Here is a 27,432-nt window from a genome sequence, read left to right on the forward strand (position 1 = left end):
GGAGTAGGAATGGGTTCAGTACTCAGTCTCTAAAAGGTTCATCATCACTTCTCTTAACTTTGTTGTCATGCTCCCGAGAGCATACTTCCCCCAAGAGCATACTTCCTTCCCTCTCCCTTTCCTACATTTTTAGAATGTAAGCTCCATGAGATCAGGGATTGTCTTTCTTCTGCCTGTGTTGAGAGTAGTAATTAGCTATGCGCAACAGGCTAAAATAAGTTAAAAATAATAAATTCGTTTTGCTTAATAAATATTTCTTGCCTGAAACTTTCATCCTTGCCCATTATTCTCTCCCTCAGTCCCTTCTCACTTACTGGACCCTATGGTTTTTTTCCTAGGCACCATCTCCAGTGGATTCAGGGATAGTTCTTGTTCTCACTGCTAAACAAATGTGGAAGTAGAGAGAACAAACTACCCAATACTCCACACTGAGGGCTGAACTGGTTAGGGAGAGAGTATGGAAGGTTAATGGCAATAGATATGTTGTTGGTATTTAAAGATGAAACTCAAATTGTTTTCCTACAGTAACAACATTATATGAAGTAGTTAAGTTCTATGACATTATTAGTACAATATTATGTTTTGGAAAAATTATGGCTTTTGTGGGTTTGCTTGGCAACCTAACCACCATTTATAACATTTTTTCCCCTGGGAAAGTATATTTCAAGTTCTAATAAACTTAAAAGTGAACTTTTGTAATACAATCCTTTTTTTTGTGTGGAATATGTGCTTGGTTAAAATATATTAGGATGGTAGCTATTTGCTAGATATCAGCTCCTACATAAATCACCTTTTTTATTTTGTAGGGAAACATTTTACTGACATACAAAAGTACATCACAGCATCATGTGCCAGAGTAGTCCTATTTTCACTATATTTGACTATAATAAATCTACACCAGAAATGAGGTAAAGCTAATGGGATTTAGTATGAAACCATTCTAAAATGGATGAATGGTCTAACTCAAGATCTTAGTTGAGAGATGGTCAAAAGAACTGTAACATTTCCAAATGCTGAATTCAATGAATTTAGTAGAGTGGAATTCTCAGAGTTATAAGTATTAGTGGTAATGCATCTGGGTCAGAGGTGAAGTAAACTAGCAAGACATCTTCAGATTAAAATCATCAGATTAGAAGAGTAGAGCTGGATGGCAACTCAAAGGCTATCAAATTGAACTCCATTTTTACAGATAAGGAAACAGGATCATAGAGTATAAGTGATTTAATCAATGTCACAAAACATGAAAAGTAGGAAAACTGGATCAAGGTTCTCAAATTCCAGAATCTAAATTTGAAAAACAGTTCTCCTACTTATCATATCCTAGAAGTCTTACTGTATGTAGTTTTAATCTTTAATAGCAAAATTTATGGGACAACCTGTAAGTAGCATTCAATTTTAAGTTCTAGAAAGCTCATCATCTAAAGGTTAAGGCTAGGAAGTTCTTGCCTTTGAAAAGTATTATTTCCTTTATAATATCTTTTTAATTTCTTTGTGTGGTGATATTGAATACTAAGTGGAACAATGGCAATTTTTCATTCAAAGAATACTTACTGTGGTAATATACCGAGAATGAAATTCAGATGCTTCCTTTAAAAATGATAAACCAGGATGAGTATTGACTACATCCTATTCAAAAAGAAAAAAAAGAGAGATAATATGTATCTCAGAAATATATAGGAAAAATATTCTAGAATTATAACACTAATATTAATAATATAATAATAAACTATAATATTCTATAATTCATTTCATGAGTCACCATTATCACCATATCTTTTTTAATATAAAATAGGGTCAATCTCATAGATCTTGATAGTAATTTATTCAATTATTTACTAAATTCCTAGTACTGACAATTCATTTTATTAGATGGTGAAGGAAGTATAAAGACAAATGAAACACTGTCCTTACTCTCATGAATTAAACAAAATTCCATCCTGCAGTATATTTACAGAATGAATTTTCATTAATTCAACAAGCATTTATTTAACTCCTATTTTAATGGGTAAAGCACTCCATTAAGTACTAGGAATACAAAGACACAAATGCTCTAAGAAGCTAACATTCTATTGGAGAAATATGTAAATAAATACAGTATAACCATGTAACCACTCTTTCAAAGACTTTGAAATTATGATGATTTCATTTATGTCCTGAAAATATCTAGTGGCTTCCTATGGGCTCCATAGTCAAATACAAATACTCTAAATGGATTTTAAAGTCTTCTACAACCTGGGCCCTATCTGCCTTTCTAGTTTTCTTATACCCTATTATCTTCTATATATCTATGATCCAGTGACAATGACCTCTTTGCTATTTATTACACAAGATGATTCATTTCCCAACTGCATTTTCACTGGCTGTCTCTCAGGCTTGTAATTCTCTCCTTTTGTCACATATACTCCTAGATTCCTCACTTTTATTCAAGTCTCAAAACCATCTTCTGGCAAGAAACCTTTCTTGTTAGAGTCTTCTGAGATTATCTCCAATTTATCTCACATATATAGCTTGTTTATACATAATTGTTTACATGTTACTTCCCTTCCCTCCACCATTAAACTGTAAACTTTTTGATAGCCTTCTTTATATCCCCAGTGCTTAGCACAAAGCCTGGAATATAGTACATGCTGAATATAATGCTTACTGACTTGACTTGACTAAAAAGTTAGTCTTGGTTGCAAGAAGATTGGGTCACTAAAAGCAATGTATAGTTTCTAAAGGCTTTCTCTCCTACTATTCAACTTATTATCCATGCAGATTAGTTAAGATATACATACTGATAGGATCAACACTACAGGGTTGTCCATCCAGTTGTATATCATAGTCTGTAAAACAGGGACTCTTCCATTGATTTTTCTTACTTGGATAGTTAAAACAAATTCTTTTGAATGACTTTGGATCTCATTTACAGGGATCTGAAATATTCTGAAATAATTTCACTTAGCATGTCACTTGCAAAATAGCATCACTTGGAATGTGTCATCATTTATAGGGAATCTCCAATCACTTTGTGCTGGATATTCTCTATGACAGTTGCAAATATTTTCATGCTATTTTATTCCTCAATTGATATTAATGATCATAGGTTCCTCTAATGAAATTTTATTGAATATTTTATATTAGTTTGATATATGCATGGAAAATTTTTCATCAAAGGCTTGGAAAAAATTTCATCACAGGAAAACTTTTTTTTTCTTTCTTTTCAATTTTTTTTATTAATATATTTTATTTGATCATTTCCAAGCATTATTCGTTAAAGACACAGATCATTTTCTTTTCCTCCCCCTCACCCCCCATAGCCGACTCGTAAGTCCACTGGGCATTAGATGTTTTCTTGATTTGAACCCATTGCTTTGTTGATAGTATTTGCATTAGAGTGTTCATTTTAGAGTCTATCCTCTATCATGTCCCCTCAACCTCTGTATTCAGGCAGTTGCTTTTTCTTGGTGTTTCCACTCCCATAGTTTATCCTTTCCTTATGAATGGAGTTTTTTTCTCCTGGATCCCTGCAAGTTGTTCAGGGACATTACACCGCCACTAATGGAGAAGTCCATTATGTTCGATTATACCACAGTGTATTAGTCTCTGTGTACAATGTTCTCCTGGCTCTGCTCCTCTCGCTCTGCATCACTTCCTGGAGGTTGTTCCAGTCTCCATGAAACTCCTCTACTTTATTATTCCTTTTAGCACAATAGTATTCCATCACCAACATATACCATAGTTTGTTCAGCCATTCCCCAATTGATGGGCATCCCCTCGTTTTACAGGAAAACTTTTAAAATAATCCTTTGCTCTACTCAATCAAGTGCTTGTTAATATGAACAAACAATTAACAAGAGTGAAATACTGTTTTCTCTGCATGTATCTGCTAATTGTATAACTTTAGAGAAGTAGGACATTGTTCACAAAGGCCTATCTACTCTCTCCTCCTACTTTCATTAAGAAATATGCCAATGAATCGCTAAGATTATTACGATAAATACTTTGTGGAGATGGTAAAGTAGGCATATGGTTTGGTATTAACATGTCTTCCAACTGTTCAGCATCCCCTCTTTCACAGATCCTGAGAATCACTCCTAAAACACCATAAAAATTGAACTATGTCCAGCACAGACTTTACAAATACTCAGTTGGTCTAGTTCAGTTTCTCTTCTCATCTGTGTTTTTTAAATGCCACTTTGACATCTTTATGTGGTACATAAGGAACAGGGACATGCTCCAAATGTAGGTGTTCCATTGTTGACAAAGAATTTGTCACAGGTATCTTTAAAGATCATCTCCATTTTTCATCTGTTCATTGTCTGTCTTCAAGTTTTATCCTTAAAAACTCTTGGAATAATTTTGTTTAATTGAGTCTTATATCAAGCTTTCTGTAAACCTGATTTTCCTTCCATCATTTTTCATTTTTTAAGATACTTTCCATGACTTTTCCTCCATCCTTTGCAATATTTCATGATATTCCTCTACTCTACAAAATTTTTAAAAATGAGCTTCTATCCTAAAATGATATTGCCTTTTACTGTCACATCCACCCATCTGGCAAAGAAATTTAGTGTTTGCTGATTGAAAAAGTTCTATTTTTAGGCTTTTTTCCATATAGCAATTTACACTGCTCAAAATTCTTTCATGGCAACAGTCTCTGTTTCTTTATTCATTTCCCATTTTTAGTGTTAACTTGTTTAAATAGATCAGGTTGACAATGCTTCAACTGTATGCCATATCTTTTAATTTTGTATTTGATTTTGATCTTTGTTGTCTATGAAACAGATGGTCTAATTGTAAACATCTGTTCAAAAATAATTTCCACACAGGGTAACCAGTTGTATTCAGTTTATTAAAATGTAATCAATTTCATTTTTATGTTATTTCATGTTGGTCATGTTATCCAATTCCCAATTTTCCTACAAGAATACATTCATATGGTAGCTAGGTAGCATAGTTGATAGTCAAGCCCAGAGTCAGGAAGACCTAGATTCAAATCTAGTGTAAGACAATTCCTAACTGTGTGAGTAAGTCACTTAACCCCAACTGCCTAACTCTTACCGCTCTGCTGACTTGGATAAATTCTTAGTATTAAATCTAAGATGGAAGTTAAGGTTTTTGGTTTTTTTTTTTAAGAATGTATTTATGATATACAGGTATGAGGTTTCTCTAGAGTTCAAAAACTTATCAACCTAGAGACTTATCCGTGCTTACGGCTCTATGGATAGATGGCAGGCATCCATAGACTTTGATGGGGGAAAAGTATCTTTAACACCCAACTAAAATTTACCATTTCCTTCAATTTTGAAGGTAGGTAACAAATCACAACAATATCAGGCTTCACAAGGTTGCCAAAGGATTCTATGACAGGATTTTTTAAATGGTTAAGAATTCCTGGTATATTATAACACTTTCCATTTGTTACTCCTGAATATTTCAGAACATACTTTTTGTCATTCTCTCCTAGGTCTACTTAAAAAAATAATAAATCCCTATTGATTTCTTTTGTTTTTACATAACAAAAATTTCTTACAGAATCCTTCTCCATTCTAAAGAGCAATACCACATAATGAAGAATGTTTTTAAAGGAAAGTTAAATATGAAAAAGAGGAAGATGACAAAAAAGGTCAGCAATACTGATCATTACATGAAAAAAAATCTGAAAATATATGTTAACATCTGGGAACTTGCCACCTCTGCAAAAGAGTGGAATGAGGATATCTCTTCTCTGGAAGATATTATGGTCATTTTTTCCATGATGCCTCTGAGCATGGTATATTTGTAAAAGCCTTATAAAGTTATTTGTATGCCTTTATGCTTGTCAAGAAATGTCACATAATATAGAATTATTTTCAGAATGGTTGTCTTCTCTTCTCCTTCTATTCTACCAACATTGGTCATCTTATTAGCTACCCTATTTATAACTAAAATTTGATTTTATGTCTATGTAGATGATTCCTCAATTTATAGTTATGATTTATATAGGTTTATTTATAAAAGTGGTTGTTTCAACTAGTTTTTAGTTGATTCTCTAGGATTCCTCTAAGTATACTACTGACTGTGAAGAGTGATAGTTTTGTTTCCTCACTGCCTATTTTAATTCTTTCAATTTCTTTTTCTTTTCTTATTACTATAGCTAGTATTTCTAGTACAATATTTGTTTGTGGATTATACTATGTTGATTGAATTAATCTGAAGAATACTGCAGTCCCTCCTAAATATATTCAGCTTTCTCTTAAGCAGCAGTCCTGTATCACCAGCTACCTTTTAGATATTTCTAACTAGAGAAGATATTTCAAACTCCACATGCCCAAAAAACTCATGATTATACCCCCCCAAAAAACCTTTCCCTATCTTTTCCATTACTCTCTCAAGGACACAGTCATTTTCCCAGTTATGCGTGCTAACAACTTTGGCATCATTCTTGACTCTTCATTTACATATCCCCAATTTATTGCTGTCTTATTTCGACTTTCATAGTATCTGTTGTATACTTTCCTTCTCTCAAAAACCACCGTTATGGACTCATATCACCTTATAATTGGGCTACTGCCATAGTCTTCTGGATGGTCTCACTGTCTCAAGTCTCTTCCCATTCTGAACTATTCTCCACTTAGTTGGAAAATTAATTTTTTTAGAAGTGAAGGTCTGATCATGTTTCCACTGCTCTCAATAAACTCCAATGACTACCTAATTCTTCTGGGATCAAATAGAAATTGTTTATAACCTGGCCACTTCCTATCTTACCATTCTTTTTACATTTTACTACTACATGTTCATGATGATTGGCCTACTTTATGTACCTTGTACACAATCTTCTCATCTCCTGACAGTTCATTTTCATTTACTATTCTTGGAATGTTCTTCCTCTTTCCCTTTGTTGACCCTGACCTCCTTAAAGAATCAGTTCAAATCCCAAATTCTGCAAGAAGCATTTCCCGGTCTTTCCCTTCCACTCCCCCCTTCCTTATTTCCTACCTCTAGCTAGTTCCTTCCTTTTGCGATTACCTTCCACTCATCGTATACATATCTTGTATGCATATAGTTATTTAAAAGGCATCTCCCACAATATTGTGAGCTTCTTGAGGGCAGGGACCATGTTTTTGGTTTTCTTTGCATCTGCGATGCTTGGTACAGTATCCAATACATAGAAAACTCTAAATAAATGCTTATTTTATGACTAGTCTTTTTAGAATACTTCTCATGAACACTGAAATAAAGGTTGACCAACTGCCTATAAAATTTTGTTTCCTCTTTTCTTTGGACACATAAAAGAATCAACTCTGCCAAAATGTCTGCCAAGCTAAAAATAACCTAAAAGCCATCTGTCCATAGTTTTATTTATAGCAAGATTTTCACAATTGATATAATTCAGTTCCTTCAAGAGTGTGTTCACTCGCTGGTCACAATGGATAACTATCTCAATTTTAGAGGACCAGTAGGGAGGTTAACATTTATAAGTAATCTAAAAATGTTGTAATTCCTGGCATTCTTTCTTCTTCTCTGCCATTCTGCCATTGTCAGAGTAGAAGTGGAAGGAAGTTACATGCTGAAGGCTAATTTTGTTTGTGTTTGTTTAATGGGTTGCCATGTCCATCTGTCACCAAATGACCTACCTACTAGTGATGAAAACAAGTTCATATCTTAAAAAGATAATAATAGTATAAGAATAGGCATATGAGATGTTTTGTGCAAAAAGAGAAAAGGGATGCAAGACTCTCCAAATTACACTTATATTTAATTTGCTTATTATAATGTACAAGAGTCTTGAGATACCTAAAAATAAGTAACAAATACACTGCCTCCTGAATGTAAATAATTTTATAGCAGGCAAAAGGATCAGTGCATATAAAACTTTAAAAATAATAAACTGGAACTCAAAATGACATTCATAAAGTGAGTCATACTGTTATATCATTATGAAAAAATTAATTGACTAAAATGCCACAATAATTGTTTTGTAAGCCATTTTCATATTTTTGTCATCTCCATTTTTACCTTAAATTCAAATGACTATTAATTCAAATTATCTATAATCTTGACTTTTAAAACAATTAAAGTATCCCAAAAAGTCAGCAAAATTTTACAAATAACTACTTAGAACTTTTTAAATCTATATTTATTTGTGTGAAAAGCATTTTATAATTATGTTCATACAATTCCTGGGTTTTGTAATAGATGATATTTGATATTCTTGGCAAGAAGGCTCCCACATACTGATTTTTATATTTCTGAAATTGTTTTAAATGGAATTTTTCTCTCTTTCCTGCTGGACTTGGTTGGTACTATAAAGAACTAACGAATTGTTTGGTTTTATTTTTCTATCCTGCTATTCTGCTAATATAGTTAATTGTTTCAATCAGTTTTTTAATTGAATCTCTAAGTATGCAATAATATTGTCTACAAAGTTTTGTTTTCTCATTGCCTATTCGAATTCCTTCTATTTCTTTTTCTCCGTATTGTTATAGCTAATATTTCTTGTACAATATTGAATACTAGTAATGATAATGGGTATTCTTGCTTCCCCTGATCTTAGTGGGAGGGCTTTTAGTTTACAAATAATGCTTGTGGAGGGTTTTAGATGGATACTAGTTATCATTTTAAGGAAAGCTCCATCTATTTCTATACTTTTTAGTGTTTTAAATAGGAATGAATGCTGTACTTTGTCAAAAGCTTTCTCTGCATCTATTAAGATAATTGTATGACTTTTGTTAACATCTAGAATTATTTTAAGTAAATCCCTATAAAATTCAGTAATGAATGTCAATCCCAAATGAAATCATAAAATTTAAATGTTCATGTAATTTACTTGTAAAAATGGAATGAAGTCTTCTTGCACCAAATAGTTGCACCCAGGATTCATTAAAAGATGAATGAACTTTGCAGCATCATCATGGCAATTCTGCAGGATTCTAAAATAAACAGAGTATCAAAAGGATCAAATCTAGAATTTAATTCCTGTCTTTTTATAAACATAATATAAACAAAGGACCTATATAGTTCTAGATAGAATATATACAACATGTTTAGTTAATAGGAACATCAAATAAACAGTAATGACCTGTTAAAAGATACCCCTACGTTAGCTATTGTCTTCTGTTTAGATGAAGATGTATTATGTTTACACTGTAAACACTATATTCAAATAATTCTGTTGTGAAAGCCAATTTTACCCTGAATATATCACTAAGTTTCTCTTCTAATGAAACAGCCTGTCATTCTCTGCCAACAAAAATAACTACTTACTTTCTCCACATTGCAATAAATTTATGAACAGACACGTATCCAGTTCGCTCTCCCCCAGCACCATAAAACAATGGCCCTTTCCAGTAGAGTGGACATCCACAGGCCTATAATAAAAATATGGGAATATAACTGAAATTTTAGGCAAACAGATGTTACCAAATTTATTCATTTCAATTTAAATACAATGGCAAATAGCCTGAAGGTAAGGTAAAACAAACCACATGCATCTCTGCACCTAATATTAAAGGTCATGGACTCAAAAGCTCTCTTCCAGCAAGGTATTTACAATAGACCATACAATATTCCTTGGCAGTTTAAACTTTAGAGATAATTTGTTAAATTGTTTTCCAATTATAAAATGTTAAGGTATAAAAAGGGAGATGTGCTCACCAAAACTGTATGCCATAGTCATGAAGGATGAACAAAATTCAAAAGGAAATGGAAAGAAGTTTGCAGAAAAGAATAAGAAAAGAAATGGAAGTATCTATTGTAGATGACTTTCTCTGGAAGTTTAGCCAAAAAGAGAGGAGAGACAAAGGATGCTACTTAGTGAGGAAGTTCAAATCAAGTTAATTTCTTAAAGATGAATGAAATATGGGCCTGTTTATAGGCAATAGGGAAGGAACCAGTAGATATGGATAAACTGAAGATTAATGAAAGTAGAAATGATTGAGGGAATGGAGGGAGAATAATTTGAAGAAGAAAATAAGGGGGCGGGGAGTCAGGTCAAGGCTATATATAGAGGGGCTGGTCTTGACAAAAAGGAAGACCATTTGCATATTCATCTGATACCAGAGTAGAAGAAGAAACAATTGGGGAAGATGTTTGGGTGATGGAAGATAAAAGATAAAGGAACTCTGGGCAAATTGCCTCAATTTTTCAATGAAGCATTAGGGCAGGTCCTCAGAAGAGAAGACAGGGTAAGGGGAATCAAAAGACACTTGAAGATAGATGGGGTTTGGAATACTCACTATAGAGAATGGGATTTCAACTTGATAGGAGTAGAATGATTATATTACTGCAATAAGGGAAAGGTTAGATCAGATAATATATCTGTGGTTGTCCCAATCACCATGATCTCATGGCTTTCTCCAGCACACTTAAGTAGTTTATAAAGAGACAATCTAATACTGGGGTTTGACAAAGCTTAACTAGTGTCAGCACAAGGTGGTCAAGGGATTAGAGAAGAGGACAGTGTAGAATTGTACTGGTCAGCAACAAGGTCAAGACAGAAGGAAGGAAGGTGCAGCCAGTGTAGGAGTATTGGCCTAGTAAAATACTGAGGAAGAGGGAATGGAGATCCTGATGAGAACAAAGAAGAAATAACTGAAAGAACCTTAAAGGTCATCTAGTATGATCTCTTAATTATTACGGAAAAATCTCAATCCCAGATTAGTTAAAAGATGTGAACAAGGTCAAATAGATAGTAATAGAATTACTTTTCAAATTCAGTTCCTCAGCACTACTAAATTCTTTTTATTGCATCATAATGTTGCATGTATATCTATGAAATATATTTTTTAAGTACAGAAGACCCAATGTACAGGCAGATCTTCTATGGAGGATTTTTGGAAGGAGATATATGATATGACATGGCATGATAAATTAAAAAAATAACTATATGATGTTGGGTTAGTAAGAGATGTAACAAAAATCAAGCAGTTTTACTCTGTTTCCTAGACTATGTCTTCTCAGCCTAAGAACATTCTGAAGGAAAAGTAGTTGCAAGTTTGGCTTTACTGCCTCTATTTCATTCAACAAAAAATTAGTAGGTACCTCGTACCAGTGAGTTTACAATCTGGAGAGGATATCATATGTACATAGATAAATAAAACAAATTAAAATGTAATAAGTGCATAGAAGTACAAAGTGCTGAGCTTAGAAAAAGAATCAGGAAACTAGACTACTTTTGCATCCACCCTCACTTTCTAGACTTTTTGAGCATATAAACTACTCTGCAACCCCAGGATAATCTACACCTAACCCATTTTCACAGGTCCTAAACAGAGTGAATCATTTTAAATGCATCTTAGGATAACAGTTCCCACATGTCTTATTCATAGTAATTACATAATAGATATATCTACAGATATGTCCAGGGAGAACTCCAAAGTCTACAGATGTGGACTAGAGGAATTTCAAGATAATGAAATGGCATTTATCTAGGTTTCATATGATTCCCTGATGATCAGTTCAGGCACTTCATGATGTATGGAAATAATTCTATGATGCCATGAAGGTGCTAGGATGTTTGATTAGTCTTTCAAAATATTATATCAAAAGTAAAAAAAATATTTCAATTTTCTCACTCACAAATGTTTATGCGCAAAATTTAAAAATTTATTAAGCATAGATGTTGATCTATTGAATAACATGTCAAATTCTTATGTTTCTCACCAACTTTATCTTCCTTGTAAACCAATGAGATATGCGTTCTATACTATGTTGGGATGACTTTGAAGTATTAGTATTTTTTCCCATTGTATTTATTTAATATATAAATACTCTTGCTCAGAGTCCAGGACCCACTAGATGTCTAGTCAGTCAACAACTTGTTATTAGGAATACTTGAACTGCTGTTTCTATTGTTCCTAAAAGAAAAATGTAAGTTTAGTCATCAAAAAGTGATGTTTAATATAAGTAAAAAGTTGCACAACAACTTACACCATAAGAATACTGGGGGAAACATTTTTTTTCCTTCACTCCAAGAAGAAAATACCTTTAGAAAAAAAATCTTGTGGTATGAAAAAATCTTACCACCACCATTTTCCTATGGGCATGCCACCCCACATAATAATGTTATATTTTTCTTTTTTTTTTTTTTAAAAAAACCCTTACCTTCAGTCTTGGAGTCAATACCATGTATTGGCTCCAAGGCAGAAGAGTGGTAAGGGCTAGGCAATGGGGGTCAAGTGACTTGCCCAGGGTCACACAGCTGGGAAGTGTCTGAGGCCAGATTTGAACCTAGGACCTCCCATCTCTAGGTCTGGCTCTCAATCCACTGAGCTACACAGCTGCCCCCAATAATGTTATATTTTTAACAGACCTTTCCTAAAGTCACTTTTTACTTTAGCACTGAACACAAATGAAAATGTTTTCTCACACTAATCTACAGTACTGTCACATTAATCTTTACATTAGACATAACAAGGCCTTAACAAATTTTTCTAGAATAAATTAAAATTCCTACTTATATGAATTTTTTAAATTATACATTATTTAGAATTATAAATCTAACTTTTATTATTATCTAAATACTCACTGGGTATTAGATATTAGCAGAGAAAAAACAACCAATGGTGAAATTATAATAAATATTTTACATAGTTACAGAATCTTACCTTTGCAACTTTACCCATGTCTTCTAAAGTTGCTCTCTCATTTGGAAACTGAGAAAAAGTCTTCTCTATCTTGGTAATTACAGCATCTATATTCACTTTTTCTTTTGGACATCCTCTAGGAAAATAAAATGTTGGAATGCTCTGGCTAACTGCTGATGGTAGAGGTTCCTCTTTCTTTGTTTGAACCTAAGAAGCAAAACATTCAACATGCTGAGAATGCCCCAAATTTAATGAAATATCTTTCATAGCACAAAAATATAATAAAGCTGCTAATGAATTTACCAAACCCATTTAAAAGTAATGGCTTGATTCATCTACCTTTAGACATAAAATTTCTCTTAAAAGCAATTAATTATGTGAAAAATTAACATAATCCACATCCTTTTTCTTGGTACCATAAGTTGAACTTCGGATTTTAAAAAGGGAAGAAGAGTTTTGATACTAAGTTTGTAATACCCCACTCTCTGATTAAATGAAGTTTTGATTTACCCTACTCTTTGAATTAAGAACAAAAAAGCTAAGGGACATGAACAGGCAGTTCTCAGCCAAAGAAATCAAAACTATTAATAAGCACATGAAAAAGTGCTCTACATCTCTTATAATCAGAGGGATGCAAATCAAAACAACTCTGAGGTATCACCTCACACCTAGCAGATTGGCTAACATGACAGCTATGGAAAGTAATGAATGCTGGAGGGGATGTGGCAAAGTCTGGACATTAATGCATTGCTGGTGGAGTTGTGAATTGATCCAACCATTCTGGAGGGCAATTTGGAACTATGCCCAAAGGGCGATAAAAGACTGTCTGCCCTTTGATCCAGCTATAGCACTGCTGGGTTTGTACCCCAAAGAGATAATAAGGAAAAAGACTTGTACAAGAATATTCATAGCTGCACTCTTTGTGGTGGCCAAAATTGGAAAATGAGGGGATGCCCTTCAATTGGGGAATGGCTGAACAAATTGTGGTATATGTTGGTGCTGGAATACTATTGTGCTAAAAGGAATAATAAAGTGGAGGAATTCCACAGAGACTGGAACAACCTCCAGGAAGTGATGCAGAGCGAAAGGAGCAGAACCAGGAAAACATTGTACACAGAGACTGATACATTGTGGTACAATCAAAGGTAATGGACTCCTCCACTAGGGACAATGCAATGTCTCTGAACAATCTGCAGGGATCTAAAAAACACTCTCCACAAGCAGAGGATAAACTGTGGGAGTAAAAACACCGATGAAAAGCAACTACTTGACTATAGGGGCTGAGAGGAAATGACTGAGGAGAGACTCTAAATGAACACTCTAGTGCAAATACCAACAACATGGAAATGGATTCGAACCAAGAACACATGTGAAACCCAGTGGAATTGTGTGCCCGGCTATGGAAGAAGTGGTGAGAGGGGGGTGAGGGGAGGAAAAGATAATGATCATTGTTTCCAATGAATAATGTTTGTAAATAACCAAATAAAATAATGTTTAAAAAGTAAAAAAAAAATAAGAAAGTAATGAATGCTGGAGGGGATGCAGAAAAGTAGGGACACTAATTCATTGCTGGTGGAGTTGTGAATTAATCCAACCATTCTGGAGGGCAATTTGGAACTATGCCCAAAGGGCGATAAAAGACTGTCTGCCCTTTGATCCAGCCATAGCACTGCTGGGTTTGTACCCCAAAGAGATAATAAGGAAAAAGACTTGTACAAGAATATTCATAGCTGCACTCTTTGTGGTGGCCAAAAATTGGAAAATGAGGGGCTGCCCTTCAATTGGGGAATGGCTGAGGAGAGACTCTAAATGAACACTCTAGTGCAAACACCAACAACATGGAAATGGGTTCGAATCAAGAACACATGTGAAACCCAGTGGAATGTCTGCTATGGGGGTGGGGGGGGAGGAAAAGAAAATGATCTTTGTCTCTAATGAATAATTCTTGGAAATGATCAAATAAGAGATTATTTTAAAAAAAAGAACAAAAAAGCTCTTGCTTCTCTGTCAACAAACTACTTAAGATAGTGGGATAAAGGAAAGATAGTGTGAGCTTGTGTACTCTGCTGACATCTTAAAGGCCATGCTAGCAGATTCCTGACATCTGGAAGACACTTCTCTCAACCCTTCTGACTCCCAGGAGTCTGGAAAACCTGTCTGTTTCCCAGAGTAAAGTTAAAGTCCTCCATCACAAGGAACATATACTGGAGTGGAGAGAGAAAAAGAGGTCATCTTCTTGATTTAGAATTGAGAGTAAGAAGGTGTATGTGGGTTTGGAGGAGGCTTGATAAAGGAACTGCCAGCCACACATGGCTAAAATCATTTTCTTTCTCTGATCTACTTTTAAAGTTATTTAACAAATAATTATAAATTAAGACAGAATCTCAAGAGAATTTTAATCTTAACATTTCTGGCAACCACAGTTGGAGTCTGAATTCTTCTGGGCCCTTACATATCCTGGTGAGACAATCCTGAAATTTTAGATATTATATATAAAATGATTCATTGGAGAGATTAAAATATATCTCCAATGAATCAGAGAAGAGATTGTGAAAATTTAACACCAGCGCAAGGCAACTTTGAATTTTAAAGCAAAGCATCTTACTTGTGAACCACTGAATCTCTCTGAGGAAATGGATGGAGTCCTCCCTATAATGCTGGGACACCAGTGCTGTGTGGCTATTCTAAGGATCATGTGGTGACTCCTGGCATCTGGAAAACCTGCTGTCATCTAGACTGAAGCTGGAGTCAACCAAATCAGAGGGGCTCAGAAAAAGGGATAGTCACAAGGAGCATACATTGGACTAGGGAAAGGAAGTAGGGCTTTTTTTTTTTCCCTCAGAACTACAGAGAAAAGAGGTAACTAGGAGAGTGCTAGTGTGCCCATGGATTCCGCACAGTTGATTTAGGAGAAGGCAACTAGTGTAAGTATGGGTGAGCAAAGTCATGGGGAGCCTGAGGCTTGGGGCTGACCAGGAGAGAGATCTCATACCTGAGGTCTGGTTGTGAAACTGGCACAACTGGATGGAGGCTTGTGAAGAGAACAGTTGGTCACATGTGGCTGGTGCCTTTTCCTTCTCTGGCTCGCTTTTTATTATTTAATAAATATAAATATATATGTATATGTATATACATGCAAATTAGGATACAGTCTCCAGAGAATTTTAATATTAACAATTAATTTCTAAGTATTTTCCTTTATAGAAATTTTCAACTTACCTATTCAATACTACCAATTTTGAGAGCTAACAGAGCCATATATAGGCATGTTACTCAAATGAATCCCAAATATTAATCCAATAACTACAATAGGCTAGCTCCATGCGAGGTGCTGTGGGGTATAAAAACTAAGGATAAGATATAATCTCTACATTCAAGACTCACAACATTAATTAATGACAGTGAAGGTGCCCTACAGTGATTATGTGCTAAAGTAAACGATATAGTCAACAAACACTAAAGGATATCAAACTAGAGAAAGATCAATGTGAGCTGATACTATTTTGCAATGCTCCCCCAAACTCTCCTTTCCCTTAATCATTTCATAGTACCACACTCAATTCTCAAGAGATGGTTTTATTTTCCATTTTGTGAAGAGTGAAGAACCTTCCTGAGCATTCTTATCTCCATTCCTTAAAATGTATTTATGAAATGTCAAGGGTTGTTGTTGTAAGGATCAGCACCTAACACATGGAAGGCACTTAAATGCTTATTCCTTTTCCTTCCTCTTCCCCATGATCCCCTGTCAAATCCAAAGGCCTATCTATATACCTACCTACCATTTCAACATTTTTTAACCTATTGCTCTGTCTGAGATGAATTCCTTACAAGATAAGTAAGGATTCTATCCACTCTCATTCCCTCCAGTAGTAACTGTCTTCTCTTTCTCTTGCATCTTCAATATCTCCCTTTCTAATGACTTATTTCCACCATCTCAAACTACTCTATCTTAAAAAAGAAAAAAAATTCCCCTTCTTACTCTTTATATCTTCCTCAAGCTATCCCACCCCCCTTTTTCTTTCATAGGACCTTAGATTTTGATATGGAAAAAACTTCCGAAATCACACAGGGGGCAGCTAGGGGGCTCAAGGACAGAAAGTCAGGCCTGGAGATGGGAGGTCCCAGGTTCAAATCTGGCCCCAGATACTTCCTAGTGGTGTGATCCTGGTTAAGTCATTTAACTCCCATTGCCTATCCCTTACTGCTCTTTTGCCTTAGAACAATATACAGGATTTATTTTAAGATGGAAGCTAAAGGTTTTAAAAAAAGAAGCCATGTCGTACAAATTTTGCATTTATAAATGAGAAAATTAAGACCCAGGGAAGTTAATAAAATTTGCATCAATAAATTAGGGGCAGATCAGGAATACTAATAATTAAAGGGCTCTGATTCCAAATCTAGTATTCTTTACACAGTATCTATCTAAACTTCTCTCTTACCTTCTATTCTAACCTTCTCCAGGGTAGTTCGTATTTCTATTTTCTTTACCATATAGCTCATCTCTAACTTCTATGCCTACTATGCAACCCACACCACTCCAACAATTTTTCCTTCTAAAGTCACTTCTTCATTGCCACAATGGCGATTTGGTGTATTGGTATAGTAGCTATAGCACTGGACCTGGAGTGAGGGAGACTTGAATTCAAATCCAGCTTCAGTAACTTCTTACCTATGGGCAAGTAACTTAATTTTGGTTCTCCTCAGTTTCTTCAAGTATAAAATGGGAGTAATAACAGCACCTTACAACAGTTGATTCTTATAACAGTAAGAATCAAACAAAATATTTCTAAAGTGCTTAGCTCAGTGGACACTTAATAAATGACTATTTTCTTTTTCCTTTCTTGTTCTAAAGGTCAAATTGTCAAATACAAAGGTCTCTCATCTTTATTTTCTTTGATTTTCCAAACATTTATCTCCTTTGTTGAAATTCCATCTTCTCTTGGTTTGTTACATTATACTATCTTTTAATATCTTTCAGATAACTTACTATCTACTTCCACCTCTTTTTTCAACTCCTAGAATATGGGTGCAACTTAAGTCTCACTTCTCAGTCTTCTTATTCTCTATCCTCTCCTTCACAGATATTATCACTTCCAAGACTTCAACAATCTCCATGGAATGAATGTGTCCTCCAATTCTACATCTATGCCCTAGATCCTTATGTTGAATTAAATCCTTCAAGTTCTGTCTACTGGATAATTTCACATTGCTATCCTATCCATCATGTCAAAATACAACATGCCTAAAACCAAACTCAACATTTCTTCTATTACCCAAATCATTTTTTAGATTTCCCTATTTCTGTTAGTGACATCATCATTCTCTCAGTGTTTTGGGGGCAGCTACATGTGCATTGAGATCCAGGCCCAGAGATGGGAGGTTCTGGGTTCAAATCTGTCCTCAGACATTTCCTAACTATATGACTTTGGGCAAATCACTTAACCCCCATTGCCTAGCTCTTACCACTCTTCTGCCTTGGAACCTATCTACAGTATTGATCAGAAGGTAAGGGTTTAAAAAACAACCTTGGTGTTTTCATAACCTCGAAGGCTATTCAGTAGCTTCACAGTCTATAAAGTTTAATCTGGATATACTTATATCCACATCCAAGCTTGACCCTGTGGTCTGTGACTTTCATGTTTTATTAACTACTAATCTGGAATCTTTTTACTCCATGATCTTCCACTGATTCCCTACCTGCTAAATTAGGATTAATTAGCCCTGTCTAGGTTGAGCCAGGGGTAAGAGCAAAATAGTCTAGTTTGTTAAGCTAGATTTCTTACTCTGCCCTCTTTCTCATTTCTCTACTTCTACACTTTCCCTCTATTTTATAAATAAATTGCTAAAAAATCATTTTGGAATTGATTAAATTCCTGACCCTATTCTTAAATAATCGAGTCCAACCTTTTATATTAACACCCGTAATAAATACCAGTATTAGGAGAATTATGGTAGTAGGGAAGAGTTGGAGCCTTAACACCAGGAAATAAGCTAAGGGGATGACTGGCTCTTGAGCCCCTCCCTTTACTTTTACTTCCTGTTCCCTTCTCAATGGTCTTGCAGTGTTGAACACTAAGCTTAAAGATTTCCCCTAATAACTAAAAACCATGATCAAATCTTTAACTAAGAGGTATTTTATTCTTTTAGGTAGAAGAAATAAGGAGAGGGGAAGAAGTGAGAGGAAAATGAGTGAGAGGAATATAGGAATATAGAAAATAAGGAGAGTGAGAGGAAAATAGGGTTCCCTAATTTTATAAATTTTCCCTGTTGATTGAAGATGTGAGATATAAATTTGAATTTCAAAAGCAAAGTTAATTTCCCTAAAATGTTGACAGCAAGAGGCTGACAGGTTTCTTCTGAGCTAAACCCCAAAAGTCTTCTCAGCATTCAGTCTCCTGAATAGGAAATGTCCCAAAGAGAGTTTATTTTTCCACCTTCCTTCCAAAAGTCAGAGAAGGGAAGTGAGTTTCAAAACACAGCTCAAGCTCCTTACCTGCTCCCTTCAAGATTTCATGGAACTGTGACTCCATCTCAGTTGATTGGCAGTTCCCAAAGTTCCAAGCCTCTTGCTTTTCTGAAGATCCATTTTGTCCCTTCTCAAAATTCTCATTAACACCCCTTACATTCTGGCCCTTACAAATCTCATTTAATTTTTACAACTCTGGGAGGAATTTCCTGTTACCATCCTCATTAACTTTTGAGAGAAAACAGAAAAGAATTGACTTATCCAGGATAAAATAGCTAATATGAGGCTGGATTTGAGTTCAGGTCTTCGTGACTGAGCCTCTTAGCTGTTTCTTTGTTGTTGTCATTAGTGCTCAATAATCCTTCTATTTTACCCTTTTTTTTAAACCCTTAGCTTCAATCTTAGAATCAGTAATGTATATACTGGTTCCAAGAAAGAACAGTAAGGCTAGGCAATGAGGCTTGCTGACATACCTATTTAGTATCTCTAGACCTTGCTTTCAATCCACTGAGCCACCTAGTTGCCTTCCATTCTATTCTTGTTGATTTATTTTCTTATTTCCACCAATGACTCTTCTAAAATGAAACTCTGACCCTCACATTTCAGTAGATGACAACTTTTTAACATGACTAAGAAGATTTAGGCTACTAAAAGGATCTCTTCAAGTTCTTTCCTGCAATTCTTAAGACTTCCTAGCATAGTCAAGTACTCTTTTCCCTACTTTCCTCCAGTCACAAGAGGCAGCGATTCTCTCTAAGTCTGTTCAAACCATCTCCTGTCATCTATTCTTCCCCACAGACTCCTTTCCATTTGCTTACAATTATTTTCAGGTTACTTCAATACAAAAAATTCTTGTCTCTTGACTCACTCTATTTTTTTCCACCTTTGTTGGAAATTATTCCCTTTCCTACACTCTACAATTCATTCCAACTAGCCTTCTCTCTGTTACATCTCCCACCCTGTCTCCCAACTCTAATCTTCATTATCTAGATTGCCTACCTCTGCACCTTCACTTCCTTTAAAATAAAATTCAAGTACCACTTTATACATGAAACCTACCTTCAATTGCTTATACTCTCTCACTCAAAGTTTGTTGTTCAGTTTTTCAGTCATGTTAACTCTTCATGATGCCATTTGGGGTTTTCTTGGCAAAGATACCAGAGCAGTTTTCCATTTCTTTCTTTAGCTCACTTTACACAGCTAGCCAGATTTGAACTCAGGAAAGTGAATCTTCCTGACTCCAGGCCCAGAAATCTATTCACTGAACCACCTACTTGCCCAACAAAGCACTGCTTTGCAATAGATAGGTGATGGATTCAAGAACTTTGGAATCAGATTTCTGGGAGACACCAAATCAAGGAGAGACTCTGGAAATAAAAAAGCAGCAAAACCACAAAGCAGCAGAGGAAGTAATGCTTTTGTTTTTATTTTTGTTTTTTTGTAGAAGCAATGATTCTCCCACTGTATTACTCCCTTTACCTTCAGTAAATTCATATAGTGTTGCTGCTAACCTATTTAATCTCTTCCTTCTAAAACTATCAATTCAGTATTCTGAGCAGGGTCCAAGTAGTTGGTAAATTTCATTACAATTTCCTAGTCTAACAAGTCAGCCAGCTAACAAGAATTCATTAAGTGCTTAGTATGTTCGAGGTACCATGTTAAATGCTGGAGTCATTGTGGGGCAGGGGAAAAGATGTCTCTAAATCGAGATAACATATAAGTAATTATATGGATGCATGCTATATAAAGAATACTGTTTTGTTTTTGTGGGGGTCCTATGGAAGGTAGAATTTAAACTGAGTCTTGAAGGAAGTCAGAATTGTCAGAAAAGAGAGATAAGGAAAACATCTGGGGACAGCCAATGAAAAGGCATGGAAACAGGAGATAGAATGTCTTGTGCAAGAAAAAGCAAGGCCAGTCTCTATACAGCTAGAACAAAAAGATACTCAACAAGAATATGTACTGAATTAATTATGCCAAGCAAACAGCCTAATTTGCCCATTGTGGTCAGTCAACTTAAGTGATCAGGACATATCTAGAGGTTTCTGGTGGCTGTCTTACTCAGACAACCAGAAAGTGATGGCAACAGCATAAATCTTGTCCCTGAGATAAACAAGTCTTAAGGATAGTTTCAATATCTTTTAAGGAAAGATTAGCCTAATTAGCATGGGGGAAGGCCACTATACTGTGACCCTTGGTAGTAATGACTTTTAAATCTTTTGGAGAACCTTCTACTTCTTAAATGTCTTTAAAGTTCTTACTGGTCAACTCTCCAAGATTCAAGAAGCCACATCTATGCAGGACTAAAGGAAGAAAATAGCAAGAACAATACAAATACTGTAACAGCCCTCTGAAGGGCAGACAATATGAGAGAATGAGAAATCCCAGGTTTTGCTCCTTCCTCTCCCTACTCTCCCAATTTCTGAAGGACTTAGTCCTAGGTCTAAAAAATCTAGTCAGTGTGACTAAGTAATGCCAAACCTTTACAGTACTGAGTAGTTCTCTTGGTGTAAGAGATGAATATAAACAGGAATAACACCAGGTATATCAACATCACATAGCTACAGTAATGATGTTGATACATTCTGCAGTCACTTATGCTCATTACAGGCCAGGGGGAATTTCCTTGAACCACTATCCACTTGTGTACCCTGGTCCAGGTGACCCTTTGTTGAAGAGTTGAAACTGAGGCTTCTAGAATAATGCCGATCACACAAATGTAGGCTAAGGGGCAGGTAAGGGGCTCAGTGGATAGAAAGCTGGAATCTGGGAATAGGAGGGCCTGGGCTCAAATCTGGCCTCAGATACTTCCTGGGCAAATCACTTAATATCAATTGCCTATCTCTTACCACTCTTCTGCCTTAGAACTGCTACTTAGTATTGATTCTTAGAAAGAAAGGGTTTTAGAAAAAAAAAGAAAAAGAAATGCATGCTGCTGAAATGATGCTTCACTACTTTGGATATGACTAAAGGCAGGACTCAATGAATACAGGAAGTACTGGGTAATTAGAGGCAAAGCAGCAGCCTCATCATCTAGGCTAATTCCTCATGGATGGGTACAGCTAAGCTCTCCAAAAAGTGATCCTCAGGGCAAGGTTATTTCAAGGTAAGTCCTGATTCTGAGTTCAGAAAGAACTGGCATAATATACTACATGCCACTGTCCTTATAAGATGGTCATTTTTCTGGCTTGTAATTGCCTATAAAGTATGTAGACAGGGAAGGGGAATTATCAAAGGTCTCCTTGAGTTTTTCAAAGAACCCCTCAAAACTATGAAATGGAAACTATTTTCCAAAAGATGGAAAGTACACACTAACAATCTGATCTAAAGTGGGTCACAAAGTTCACCTGTGTTCAAGGATAATCCCTGGAGATGGAGATCTAAGAACAACTTGCATTAAGGTCTGCCATTCAAGAAAAGTGTCTTCCTATTTGATCTGCTTTCTAAGTCAGAAATTAACTTCCTATAAGGTAGAAAGTACATTTTGTATGTTTTCAAGTGTTCATAGGTCTGTTTCAACTGCTTCCACAGCTCTTTAATCTCTAGAATAGTGGTATGTTATATATAATGTTATACTTGAAAACCTAGATTCAAATATTCCACATTGTAACAGGGGGCAATCACTAATCTCTCTGAGCCTCTTAGCAATAAAATGGGGAGAATAATACTGACAAAGTTCTTTGTGAGATTCAAATGTAACAATGTATGTAAAGCACTTTGGAAACTTTGAAGTGCTATAAAGATGTAGTTATTAGGGTAACAAATGTATATGACTAGGATATATAGACTAATAACAGCATTTTTTTCAAAGTGCTAAAATCAAGGGATTGAATTTTAAAATTTTACATTGAATTTAAAATTGCATTTTAAAAAATTCCTTGTTTATCAGAATTACACTGGCCTTCCTTTATAAGAAATACAACTCTTGACCCTATTCTACTTATAGGAAAACATTTGTTTTAACATAAGTTATCTATATCAAGGAAGTTCATTCCCTCCCCCTACTGAGTAGCCTGACTTGTCCATCAACCTTCCTCACATAATACAGTTACGCCAGGTTTTGCATCTGTGTACATGCTGTATGTCAATAAAGTGAGGGGGCAGTGATGGACTGGGGCTTTTGGGGCTTTTTGAATGAAAGCGGGAACAGAGAAGGCAGGTATCAGGGAAAGAGGAAGAAACTGGTAGGCTAGGCAACTCTTGGTCAGGTTACTTAGAAGAATGATGAGATTTAAAACTATGATTGTCTACCCTTCATAATAAACTTTATAAAATATATATCTGGGTATAAATATTAATTTAATTCTTACAATTTACTATACTGTCAGTTTGCTATAATATGACATATTAATTCCCCAAAATGCATCTCACTATGCAAAACTGCATAATCACCAAAAAATAAAAAGCATATCTAAAAATAAAGATTTTAAATTTATATGCTATATCTAATGGTACTTGTACCACTAGATATCTTTACACAGTGTAATATAGGGCCCTTATGGGAGGTTACTCCCCCCTACCCTGGTGAATTGAATGAGAGGGAGAGAAGGGGGTGAGAGACTGAGAGGGGAGAAGAGGTTGATCTTCCCCTCTCTTCTCTTTGGTGAAGACAACTTCAGTTTGTTTCCCTGAGGGACAGAGAATATCTCCTCAGAGATTTGGTTTGGGAGGTGGAGGTTAAGGACTGGAGGAGAGGGTTTAGAGAAATGTCCCACTGCCTCCCTTCTTGGTATTAGCTGTTGTTGAGAGGCAGGATAGATTTTCCTGCCTCTGGATCCTCCCAATATCCCAACTGCCACTTTCCCTTTGAGATCTGGTTAACTCCCCAACTCTAGTCTTGACCTTATCTTCCTCTTTGGGGAGAGATATGATTCTCCCTAAATCTTCAGTCCCCTTCTTTGATGTCAGAAAGTAGGCAATCCTGATCTTTATAATAACTCTTTAATGGAGAATCACTCAGAGAAGGGGAAATAAGAAAGTTGGATAAGGAAAGTGAGTGGCAGGAATCCCTAAAAACTGGCAGACTGACCCCCCAAATCTTGGGGGTCCAGGCTCTAAGCCTTGACCCCTTTACTGGTCAGCTGCTGGTTGTCCCTATTCTTGAGCTAATCTGGTTATGGCAAAAGTTCAGGATAATTGGGGAGAGAGAGGTGGAGAAAATCCTTGGAGAGAATTTCCTCAGTATCAGATGGCTTTTCTCAAAGTCCAATCTACTATGTTGAGCTGAGTTAAGCAGAAAACTTCCAGGGATCACTAGGAAAGCCACTGGTGTCCAAAGGGGAACCTCCAGCCTTTGAGACCTTCTTGTCAGGCTCTCAGCTGAAGGAATCCAGTTGAAGTGGCAGTTTCTGAGTTTCCCTAGGCCTCTGTTCTTTCCCTGGAATTCTGGGTCACTTCCTTTCTGCCCTTCCCCCACATGAGCTGCTTCTTGCTTCACTGGATCTAATTCCTCTCTTTTGCCATTTCTTCTTTTTGCATATTCCTCTCTCTTACAGCAGTCCCTAAGTTTGTAATATATAGTTAAAATGTTTATGCAAAATGTTTGGGTATAATAAGAGGAAGAGCTTGTTTTACAAGTCATTTAGGGTAAGCTCCTTTTGTCAAATCTTTTCTTCAGGTTTTGTAGAATGTAAAAATTAATATCCTCTAAAATCCGAGAGTACACAGGTGCTAGTCAAAGTTGGCCTTTGGAATAATCTTGTTTCTCCTTTCTTTAAAAAAGAAATTTTATGGAACAGCTGGGTATCTCAGTGGATTGAGAGCCAGGCCTAGAGATGGGAGGCCCTAGGTTCAATTCTGGCCTCAGACACTTCTCAGATGTGTGACCCTGGGCAAGTCACTTAACCCCCATTGCCTAGCCCTTACCACTCTTCTGCCTTGGAACCAATACGCAGTATTGATTCCAAGATGGAAGGTAAGGGTTTAAAAAATAAAAATTTTTAAAAAGAGAAATTTTAATGTTTTAGTGTTTTTCATTCTTCAAAAGAAGTATCCCAATTTTTTAATACTTTTAGAAGAACAAGTCTAAAATGCCACCACTGGGTTCCCTGAGTATCTGTATTCAAGGCAATAGTTTCTAGGGAAATGAGAGAATAATCTATTCTCCACTATTAGATTCTTCTTCTATGTATTAATTTGTAAGCTTCCCAAAAATACCTTGGTGATTTAGGAGTTGTTAGAACTTCATTTAAAAGAGAAGGTAGTTGGCAAATCAAGTGATGGTCATAAAATTCAATCAGACAGAATATACATACTGAAAAATACAATTTTAAAATGCTTTGTTAATTTTAATTTTACTTTATAATTGAATTATATTTATGAATTCAAATTAATCTCAATTTCTTTTATGAGGAACTAGTTTAAAAAATTTTGAGTCAGCAGCATATAGTCAGCTCAATTATATGCAGAAAGGATGATTATCTATTAGATTTTGAACCCCCTTGGGGCCGAGAACTCTATCATTTCATATCTGTATCTTCATGGATAGCATACATAAAGCTTCTGTACATAGTAGATGCTTAATAGGTATTTGCCAAATTGAAGGATTAGCCACATCAAGGTCTTTCTGCTAAGTCTTTCAATCGTCTTGAAACAATCTTATTTCCTTTTATTAGTATTACAGTTTGAAGCACATTAGAAAACATTCAAGAACCAGGAAAGACATAAACAATTAATCAGAATGATACTGGAGTTAGGGGGAAAATGGGAGGTATAATTTGTTCAACAAGTCCAACCTCAATGCTTATCAGTTTGCCTATCCTTTGGCAGACCTTTTGTTCCTGGAAGCTCAGTGCTGGACACCCCATCTGCTTTAAGTTCTACTGCAGCTCAGAACTTCCAAACTCAAGTTATTCAGAGGACTAAGACTCCTCAAATTGAAGGATTTACAGATTTTCACCACCATGCCTGGCAGAATCATAGAATGTTAAAGATAGAAGAGAGGGGGCAGCTGGGTGGCTCAGTGTGACCCTGGGCAAGTCACCTGACCCCCATTGCCTAGCCCTTACCACTCTTCTGCCTTGGAGCCAATACAGAGTATTGTCTCCAAGATGAAAGGTAAGGGTTTAAAAAAAAAAGATGGAAGAGATCACTGATTCTCAGCCATTTGGAAGACGATGGTAATGGAATAAATTGCAAGATTAGAGGGAAGAAATTTTTGTAACATCTATAAAGGTGACATGATATACATATAGCAAAGTGAAGAGAAAAAAAGGGGTGGATAAGAAGAAGGGCTAGTTAGAAAAAACTTTACTTTGATTCTGATGATACACCCTAAAAATATAACCAAAAAAAGCACAGATTCAATCAGATACTATGTCCATTGCAAGTTAAAAATGTTGAAGGTAGAAACAAAAAAAAAGTTAACCATGCTAAAAAAAATGGTTCTTTCTGTAATTTCATCAATAATCAAGGGATAGAGTTAAACATAGAAGAGTAATAATAGAGAATATAGACCTAGACTAAAGAAATAGTTATGAATGTGATAATAGGGTTAAATTTTATAATACATGCCCAAAACTCCAAGGCAATAGGATGAGTGAACTTGAAGTCTTCATGATACATGAGAACTTTTATCTAATGTCATACAACTACATACTGTCTAAGATGTGTAGAAGAGATTCCTTTTTGTTGTTAGAGTTCTCCTATGTAATGGTCTTGAGGGCAATTGCTTTTCCTATAAGCTTCTCAGAAAACAGAAACCCATAGATGGGCTATAGGGCATGATACTTCAACAGAAATATCTGGATTTTAGTAGGAAGTAAAAGCCTTTAGAAAAGTAGAAATTTCACAACTAAGATTCTTCATTTCATCATAACCCACTGTGATTTCATTTCCAGCTCTGTCTTCCCATCCCAAATTCTATTATTGTCCTTAGTTAAACCTTCAATCTCTACCTCTCAGTTCTTTCTCAAGCTATCACCCTTGCGTTGGCTACACTCTCTTCCTTTTTCCATCTTAACGAGTTGGTGAAACAGTTCAAAATTCCAGAATGTCTTCCCTTCTTCCTTCCTTCCTTCCTTCCTTCCTTCCTTCCTTCCTTCCTTCCTTCCTTCCTTCCTTCCTTCCTTCCTTCCTTCCTTCCTTCCTTCCTTCCTTCCTTCCTTCCTTCCTTCCAAAGATCTCACTGTACCAAAGCTGAGCCTTGGATTACTCACAATTTGCTGTTTTGCTCCAACTTATATGTTACTGAATGAAACTAGAAAAAAATCACACAGCCATACAGATTGGACCCAGTATTTATATTACATAACTTTTGTTAAATAATCTCAACTGACTCCTCAATGAGGCAAAAGATTTCCTTAATTGACTGACTGTCCCACTTAACACAAAGGCTTTTCCAAAACTTTTCATCCTTTAAGCCTCCCACAGTTGTCTCTACCCCCGACACTCTCAGTTGAGAACCTTGCCTTATATTTC

General features: G+C 35.7%; 1 protein-coding gene across 9 annotated transcripts in view; it reads right to left on the minus strand.

Moving 5' to 3' along the window:
* PPP2R3B (protein phosphatase 2 regulatory subunit B''beta) overlaps positions 1–27,432 on the minus strand; it is a 177,121-nt gene that overhangs the window by 122,753 nt on the left and 26,936 nt on the right. For all 9 annotated transcript variants that reach the window (XR_008914075.1, XM_056807783.1, XM_007501033.3 and 6 more), the window contains exons 2-5: positions 12,570–12,755; positions 9,229–9,332; positions 8,792–8,894; positions 1,552–1,626 (exon numbers count right to left, since the gene is read on the minus strand). Coding sequence is in view for 8 of the 9 variants with exons in the window: in XM_056807783.1 (XP_056663761.1) it covers positions 1,552–1,626; positions 8,792–8,894; positions 9,229–9,332; positions 12,570–12,755 (468 nt within the window). In the remaining variant the exon portion in view is untranslated. The remainder of the gene's footprint in view (positions 1–1,551; positions 1,627–8,791; positions 8,895–9,228; positions 9,333–12,569; positions 12,756–27,432) is intronic.

Source organism: Monodelphis domestica, chromosome 8 (assembly GCF_027887165.1).
Source record: "Monodelphis domestica isolate mMonDom1 chromosome 8, mMonDom1.pri, whole genome shotgun sequence".
Lineage (NCBI taxonomy): Eukaryota > Metazoa > Chordata > Mammalia > Didelphimorphia > Didelphidae > Monodelphis > Monodelphis domestica.